General features: G+C 51.5%; 1 protein-coding gene across 1 annotated transcript; it reads left to right on the top strand.

Moving 5' to 3' along the window:
* Window positions 1-959: 959 nt before the first annotated feature.
* On the top strand, window positions 960-7217 carry PLAU (plasminogen activator, urokinase). Its single transcript, XM_003939794.4, has 11 exons — window positions 960-1066; window positions 1337-1424; window positions 1857-1881; window positions 2026-2133; window positions 2742-2916; window positions 3107-3198; window positions 3354-3573; window positions 3796-3944; window positions 4514-4654; window positions 4989-5137; window positions 6110-7217. Exons 2-11 carry the CDS (start codon window positions 1368-1370, stop codon window positions 6284-6286), a joined length of 1293 nt encoding a protein of 430 aa, XP_003939843.1. The 5' UTR covers window positions 960-1066; window positions 1337-1367; the 3' UTR covers window positions 6287-7217.
* The last annotated feature ends 1796 nt before the right edge of the window (window positions 7218-9013 follow it).

The raw sequence follows: 9013 nt of genomic DNA on the forward strand, positions 1-9013 counted from the left end.
AGCTACTCTAGAGGCTGAGGCAGGAGAATTGCTTAAACCCGGGAGAAGGAGGTTTCAGTGAGCCGAGATGGAGACCATGCCATTGCACTCTGGCCTGGGCAACAAGAGCAAAACTCCATCTCAAAACAAAACAAAACAAACAAAAACAAAAACAAAAACAAAACCACTTCCCAAAAGACCCAATAACACTTCAATAGGAAGCACCAACAATTCATTCTCTAGGACTTTGTTCCCACAGTCCTGTAACATCGTATCATGACACTTAATCCAATCCTTATCAAGCCCTTACTGTCAAAAACTGTCCTTAAACGAAACTGCAAATTTTCAGTAGAATCTGGCCTTGCGTTTCCCCCTTTGACAGCACCATCAAAACTCCCTTACTGAGGAAAGCAATAAGCCCGGCTTTGTTCCATCCACTGGTTGTGTTGGTGGTATCTGGGGACCGCCGCTGGACAGAGGCACAGAGGCAGCCCCTCTGGCCAGGGGTTTTTGTGTCTGTTTCTGGGAGAGTATGTCTTGTACATTTGTCGCGTTGATGAACATTTCACAGCTCCCTCAGCTGCGGGCAAGGGGGTCTGAAGCACTCTTAGGCAAGTTGGGGCCCAGCGGGGAGAGGTTGGAGAAGAACTGATTAGCAGACCCCAGGAGGCTTCAGAGCTAGGCGAGGGAGAGGGTCTCCGGTGGCCCTCTCTCCTCTCTGCAATTCGGGGACCCCCTGCACTGACACGGGCTCCGGGCCAGGTGCCAGAGAAGAAGAACGGAGAGTTTACGAGCCTCTCGATTCCTCAGTCCAGACTTTGTTGGGTCCTCTCCGCTGGAGACCGCGCTGCCCCCAGATGTTTGTGAGCGTTTCGGAAGCACGCGGGGTCCCCGCTGTCACTGCACGCTGCAGGGCGGGTGAGGGCTGGGAGCAGGACGGGAGCAGGCGGGGCGGGGCTAGGGAGGGCCCTGATATAGAGCAGGCGCCGCGAGCCGCAGAACAGCGCAGAGACCGCAGTCCCGGAGCCCGGCCCAGGGTCCACTTGTCCCCGCAGCACCGGCTCTCACCCTCCCGCCGCAGCCACCGGTGAGTGCCACGATCTCGAGAGCCCCAGGCCAGATGCGCGGCAGCCCGAGCTCCGGAGGCTGGCGGCTACATCGAGTCACCGCGTCCGGTCCTGGGCGCCTTCTGTGGGTGCCGGTCCAGGCTGCCCGGGAGCCCGGAGCCCAGAGAGGAGAGAGCCAGCCGGGGCTGGGGAGCCTGGTCACCGCGGGCACCTCCCCTACGCTGCAGTCGCCCGTCCGGCCAGCCTTCCTGCTCCTCCGCCTCTTGTCCTGACTTCTCCTTCCCTTGCAGAGCCGCCGTCTAGCGCCCCGACCTCGCCACCATGAGAGCCCTGCTGGTGCGCCTGCTCCTCTGTGTCCTGATCGTGAGCGACTCCAAAGTGAGTGCTTCCTTGCTTTGACTGATGCTGCCTGAGGACCTCTGATCAGCACGAGGGGAGAGGAAGGGCAGCTCCGGGAGCTGGGGTCCTCCGGATTCCATCCACAACAGGGCCAGGCTTTCCCCAGGAAATGGGACAGGGTGGCGGCGGAGGCTTGAGTACCACGGGGGTTCGCACTGGCGGGAAAGGGAGGAAGAGGCCGCTAGGACTGCCCCAGCCTGCAGGCACCTGGTAGATGAAGTTTAGTTGGGTCAATCCATTTTTCCTTGCTGGAAACCCATGATCTTTCATTTGAGAACTAGATATGAACAGGGTGAGGCGAGAGGGAGAGGGAAGGAAGAGTGGGTTTTGTGATTGGGGCTGGTTTATCCTCACCCTGGAGACCCGGAAGCATGGGACCTTTGGTGAAGCCTCCTCCTCAATCTGTTTCAGGGCAGCCATGAACATCAAGTTCCATGTGAGTATCCACCCCTACAACACATGGCTGCACAGACATCTTGGGAAAGCTTCAGGGGCATCCCCTCCCTGCCCCTGCTGTAGGGCCACCCCTACCCTTACCACCTCCACTCCCCCTCGCTTACCCCACCTTTGTTCTCTCCAGCGAACTGTGACTGTCTAAACGGAGGAACATGTGTGTCCAACAAGTACTTCTCTAACATTCACTGGTGCAACTGCCCAAAGAAATTCGGAGGGCTGCACTGTGAGATAGGTATGGGGATCTCCACTGCAACTGGGAGGGAGGGGGCACCAGAAATTTAGGGACACGGAGGGATGGGTGGGAGGCAAGAGCAGGCAGGAGTTAGGAGCTGGAGATGGGATGGGTGACATCTTCATCTCTATGTGACAGGCATAAACACACATGCTCATGAAGTAGTGACCACACAAACGTAAGGTGGTGATGGAAGGAGATCCTGTCAGGCTTCCTGCAGGTCTGAAACCACATCATCTTTGAAATGTCCATTGGCAGCTGGGCGTGGTGGCTCACGCCTGTAATCCCAGCACTTTGGGAGGCCAAGGTGGGTGGATCATTTGAGCTTAGGAGTTCAAGACCAGCCTGGCCAACATGGTGAAACCCTGTCTCTACTAAAAATACAAAAATTAGCTGGGTGTGGTGCCAGACACCTGTAGTCCCAGCTACTTGTGAGGCTGAGGCAGGAGAATTGCTTGAATCCAGGAGACAGAGGTTGCCGTTAGCAGAGTTCGCGCCACTCCGTCTCAAAAATAAATAAATAAAATAAAAATGAAAATTAAAAAATTGGAGCTTCCTTCTCTTTTTCATATTCTCTCATTCTCACTCATTCTCACATTCTCTTGTAGATAAGTCAAAAACCTGCTATGAGGGGAATGGTCACTTTTACCGAGGAAAGGCCAAAACCGACATTATGGGCCGGTCCTGCCTGTCCTGGAACTCTGCTGCTGTTCTTCGGCAAACATACCATGCCCACAGATCTGATGCTCTTCAGCTGGGCCTGGGGAAGCACAATTACTGCAGGTGAGGTGGGGGCCAGAAGGACCAAGAGCCCTCCCCACAGCTTCCCAGAAACCCTTGTTACCATCCCCTTCTTCCAGACAGCCGGCTGTATCGAAAAAAGTGCAGCCTCTGGTTGAGTCTTCCCTGAGCGGAGGAGGCAGGGAAGGTCTTCTGGGTTGGAATGACATCCCCTTTCTCTCTGTGTTGCCAGGAACCCAGACAACCGGAGGCGACCCTGGTGCTACGTGCAGGTCGGCTTAAAGCAGCTTGTCCAAGAGTGCATGGTGCACAACTGCGCAGATAGTGAGTGTCACTACCTGCTGATGACAGTGGGGTGGAAGGGGACAAACTCACATGTCCCCTTATTCCATCACAGGAGGGCAAAGGAGGGGGTGCCACCCGAGAGGGATGCCTACTCCTACCTGCCTCCCCAAGACATCCCTCTGTTTGTCCTCTAGGAAAAAAGCCCTCCTCTCCTCCAGCAGAATTAGAGTTTCAGTGTGGCCAGAAGCCTCTGACTCCCCGCTTTAAGATTATTGGCGGAGAATACACCACCATCGAGAACCAGCCCTGGTTTGCAGCCATCTACAGGAAGCACCGGGGGGGCTCTGTCACCTACCTGTGCGGAGGCAGCCTCATCAGCCCTTGCTGGGTGGTTAGCGCCACACACTGCTTCATGTACGGCCCTGGGTCTCTCCTCTCTGACTCTTCTGCCCCACCCCAAGCACATCCCTTTCTCCTTCCCAGCAAAGGGATCCCCCTCAATTCTTCCTCATCAGCCCCTCTCCATGCAGCCGTTGGCCTTGGCGACAAGTCTTGCTTTGAGGCCTCTAGGGAGGGAAGGAAGAAACGGCAGGATTTCATAGGATGAGACTGTCTGATGGATTTCTTCTCCCACAGTAATCACGCAGTAAAGGAGGACTACATCGTCTACCTGGGACGCTCAAGCCTTAACTCCGAAACGCGAGGGGAGATGAAGTTTGAGGTGGAAAACCTCATCCTACATGAGGACTACAGTGCTGAGACGCTTGCTCACCACAACGACATTGGTGAGGCGACTGCCGTGGCCATGATGGCTTGGGGAGAGTGGGACACAGAGAGACTGGAGCTGAGGCTGAAACTGGTGGGGGACCTTGAAGCCCCGATTTACATGACAAAGGGAGTGACGGGGAAGAGTTCCAGGAAGTCTGAGGGGCCCTATGTTCCTCGGGAGAGACCCTGAATTTCCCCAACTAGTAGCTTCTCGAGAGTGGAAACGGCCCTGTGGGTATATGGCTTGGGCTGGGAATGCCCTGTTTATGTAAATTAGAAAAAGATGCCCCTTCCTTTGTGGGATGCAGCCTCTGTCTGTGCTAGGCTATATAACTTGGAGAATGGAGCCTTGGGCTGGATTTCAGCCTACCTACCTCAGCTGGGACTTTTTGCAGGAAACAACCTGTACAACAAAGCCCTTGGTGCATGGGGTAGGGATGGTTTCCAGGTGACAAGCGATCAGCAGACTTCCCTGGATGACTGAACTAGGGATGGGCATAGCTACTTCCTTGGCATTTGGAGGGGACAGATAGGGACCGCTTAACCAGTACTGATCTTTTTCCTCTGACCCTCTCTCCTCCCCCAGCCTTGCTGAAGATCCGTTCCAAGGAGGGCAAGTGTGCACAGCCATCCCGCAGCATACAGACCATCTGCCTGCCCCCGACGTATAACGATGCCCGTTTTGGCACAAGCTGTGAGATCACTGGCTTTGGAAAAGAGAATGCTAGTAAGTAACATTTGGGACTGACTTAGGAGGTCCTGGGGAGTGTTTTGACCTGAAAGTGAGCCCAGCATGATCAAGGGAAGACTGCAGAGTTAGAGATGGAAGCATTTAAGAAGTGGCAGATGGGTCCAGGGATGGATGAGGAGTGTTGCTTAGGGAGTGATGAGTTGCAAAGGTACACAGATGGTGGGGGTTGTAGGTGAAGTAAAGGCTCAGATTTGCATGGAAAAGAATAAGGGCCTTCCCTGGTAGAGACACTTTTTGGTTCTCCTCCCTGGCAGACTCCCAGTGGACAGATACATTTTAATGCAATCTCCTCCCTGTTTCCTCCACCTAGCTGACTATTTCTATCCGGAGCAGCTGAAAATGACTGTTGTGAAGCTGGTTTCCCACCAGGAGTGTCAGCAGCCCCACTACTACGGCTCTGAAGTCACCACCAAAATGCTATGTGCTGCCGACCCACAGTGGAAAACAGATTCCTGCCAGGTGAGAATTTCAAGCATCTCTCTCCATCTCTTCCATATCTCCTAAGAGCTCCTGGGCTTGTCCCAGTCAGCTCTGGGGTATCTCTCTCTAGCCAAAGCCCTAAGTAGCCAGAATCAGAAGCTCAGGTCTTTGAGGTTTTAAACCAATCCTTATGTTTTACCAAACATTGCCACGTGTTTACCAAACATTACCAAACAAATTCCAGCTCTTCCACTAGTCACATCAGCCTAGGGAACATGAGATCCTAGAAAGAGGAAATGATAAAAACTTGTAACTCAGTGCCCAGGGTGCGCAGTGAACTGTAAATGATCAGGTGTTCAGGAGAGGGAGGTGACTTGATAGGCATTTGAAGATGCAGAGGGAAGAAAGGAAGGTGTTTCAGTTGAAAGATACAAAACTGAGAAGGGGGCTGGCATATTCTGGGTGGGAAGGAGAAGTAGGGTCTGGGAGTGTGGATGGAGTAGCACCACAGGGTTTTAAAAGCCGAGCAGGGGATTTTAAACTCAATGTGGTAGAAAATGGGGCTGGGCTGGGCACAGGGGTTTATGCCCGTAATTCCAGCATTTTGGGAGGCTGAGGTGGGTGGATTACTTGAAGCCAGGAGTTTGAGACCAGCCTAGCCAACATGGTGAAACTCCATCTCTACTAAAAATACACACACACACACACACAATACACACAAATTAGCCGGGTGTGACGGTGCATGCCTGGAATCCCAGCTACTCAGGAGCTGAGACAGGAGAATCACATGAGCCCGGGAGGCCAAGGTTGCAGTGAGCTGAGATAGCGCCATTGCACCCCAGCCTAGGCAACAGAGTGGGACTCTGTCCAAAAGAAAGAAAGAAAATGAAAAGTCACTAAGGACTTTGACTCCGGGAAACTCTTCCCTCTCTCAGGTATGCTTGGGTGGTGGGATCAGAAACCCCCTCCTCACTTCCCCAGGGCTTATCTTTTGTGTCTTTGGCTTCACAGGGAGACTCAGGGGGACCCCTTGTCTGCTCCATCCAAGGCCACATGACTTTGACTGGAATTGTGAGCTGGGGCCGTGGATGTGCCCTGAAGGACAAGCCAGGTGTCTACACGAGGGTCTCACGCTTCTTGCCCTGGATCCGCAGGCATACCAAGGAAGAGAATGGCCTAGCCCTCTGAGGGTCCCCAGGAGGAAACGGGCACCACCCGCTTTCTTGCTGGCCATCATTTTTGCAGTAGAATCATCTCCATCAGCTGTAAGAAGAGACTGGGAAGATAGGCTCTGCACAGATGGATTTGCCTGTGCCGCCCACCAGGGTGAGCGACAATAGCTTTACCCTCAGGCATGGGGGTGGGTGCTGGTCACCCAGACCCCTCTGGCCAGGATGGAGGGGTGGTCCTGAATCAAGATGTTATTGACCAGCAGCTTGTCTTTTTCTGGACTGAAGCCTGCAGGAGTTAAAGAGGGCATCTCCTGTGCATGGGTGGAGGGGGAGCCGGCTCCCCTGACGGTGGGCATTCATGAGGCCCATGGTTGAGAAATGAGTAATTTCTCAATTAGGAAGTGTAACAGCTGAGGTCTCTTGAGGGAGCTTAGCCAATGTGGGAGCAGAGGTTTGGGGAGCAGAGACACTAATGACTTCAGGGCAGGGCTCTGACATTCCATGAATGTATCAGGAAATATGTATGTGTGTGTACGTTTACACGCTCGTGTGTGGGCTGTGAGTGTAAGTGTAAGAGCTGGTGTCTGATTGCAAGACTAGATATTTCCTTAAACTGTGTGGACTGTGATGCCATACAGAGTGGTCTGTCTGGAGAGGTTATAGGTCACTCCCGGAGCATCTTGGGTCCCCCACATAATAGTGCCTGGGAATGTATTTTTCTGCAGCATGACCTGTGACCAGCACTAACTGTCTCAGTTTTATTGTCACATAGATGCCCCTTTCTTGGTCAGTTATTCTTTCCTTTTAGCCTAGTTCATCCAATCCTCACTGGGTGGGGTGAGGACCATTCCTGTACACTGAATATTTATAATTATATTTCACTATTTTTATTTATATTTTTGTAATTTTAAATGAAAGTGATCAATAAACTGTGATTTTTCTGAAGACTTTAGCTTCTACCTGGTGCTTGTATGGGTGGGAGTTGGAGTGCATAAAAAGGAGAAAATAACAAAGGTGGACTGCACTCCAGAGTCTCTGATGGCTCTGCATCTCTGGACTTAATGGAGCTTTGGGAGGTAGAGGTTAGGAGGGCTGTAGGGCAGGGCCTCCACAGCACATAAGGTATATTAAGTTGCCCCAAACCACAATCCCATGGCTGTATAAGTAGTGTGCAGGCTTAGTGCCAGCTCCCAATTGCCTCCTTAGCCTGATGCCTTTGTGCGGTACACATCTTGTACAGCTGTACATGGTGGTCGTCTTTAGGATTAACTCCACGACATTCTCTTCACTCTGCCCCCAATGATCCTTGAGCTGACCTCAACCAAGAAAAATACCTGTGGCCAAGTACAGTGGCTCATTTCTGTAAATCCTAACATTTCGAGAGACTGAGGTGGGAGAATTGCTTGAGCCCAGGAGTTTCAGACCAGCCTAGGCAACTTAGTGAGACCCTGTCTCTGCAAAAATATTTTAAAAAATTAGCCAAGTGTGGTAGCATATGCCTGTAGTCCTAGCTACTTGGGAGGCTGAAGCAGGAGAATCATGAGCCAAGGAGTTCAAGGTTATGGTTAGCTATGATTGTGCCACTACACTCCAGCCTAGGTGACAGAGCCAGACCCTGTGTAAAAAAAAAAAAAGAGATGACTTGTAAGTAAAAATTGCTGGCCAGGTGTGGTGGCTCACACCTGGAATCCTGGCACTTTTGGAGGCTGAGGTGCACAGAGACTGAGGTCAGGAGTTTGAGATCAACCTGGCCAACATGGTGAAACCCCATCTCTATTAAAAATGCAAAATATTAGGCAGGTGTGGTGGTGAGTGCCTGTAATCCCAGCTGCTTGGGAGGCTGACAGGAGAATCATTTGAACCTGGAAGTAAGAGGTTGCAGTGAGCTGAGATAGCACCACTGTACTCCAGCCTAGGCAACAGAGCAAGACGTTGCCTCAAAAAAAAAAAAAAAAAAAAAAAGAAGGAAAGAAAGAAAGAAGGAAGGAAGGAAAAAGAAAGAAAGAAAAAGAAAGATAGAAAAGAAAGAAAGAAAATTTCTTATCCAGAATGCCAGCTTGAGTCTGTGGCATTCAGGAAACATAATTTCCCATCATCTGTGTGGGGCTGATGCTGGAATTTTCTCAGTGTGTTAAGAGAGCTTGTGACCAGCCATTGCTATGCCTATGATAAGGGGCCCAGAATCTCAAAGCTGGATGATATGGGTGACCATATATTTTGAACCAAACATCAAGCTCTGAAAAACTGGGGTGTAGAAAGCAGGTTGGGAGATAATTGGGTGTCAAGAATTAGAATTTCCAAGCTGTGTTAATGGGTTTGGGCAGCATTTTTTAGTCGAGTCACCTGATACTATCTTTTAAAATATGCATACCTACACTCCACCTGTAGAGATTGTGATTCAGGTCAGGGCTAGCACCAGGTCTCGTGGTTTTAGAAAAGCTCTCTGGGTGCTACTGACATGCACCACTGATTGGGGACAATTGGTCAGAATATATGAAGGGCCCAGAAAATTCAAGATATGGTCAGCATGGAGTTCTCTGCATGAACAGCTAGTTTTCTGAGTGGCATTTGGGAGCACAAGGTCTGCTGGATTTCCTGGTTAGAGGCTTTCTGGACTGTGTTTCCCTAGAGGGTAAGGACTTCAAGTATTCAGCTTTTTCCTTTTTTTGAGATAGGGTCTCGCTCTGTTGCCCAGGCTGGAGTGCACTGGTGTGATCTCAGCTCACTGCAACCTCTGCCTCCT

The sequence above is a fragment of the Saimiri boliviensis genome, chromosome 12 (genome assembly GCF_048565385.1).
Source record: "Saimiri boliviensis isolate mSaiBol1 chromosome 12, mSaiBol1.pri, whole genome shotgun sequence".
Taxonomy (NCBI): domain Eukaryota; kingdom Metazoa; phylum Chordata; class Mammalia; order Primates; family Cebidae; genus Saimiri; species Saimiri boliviensis.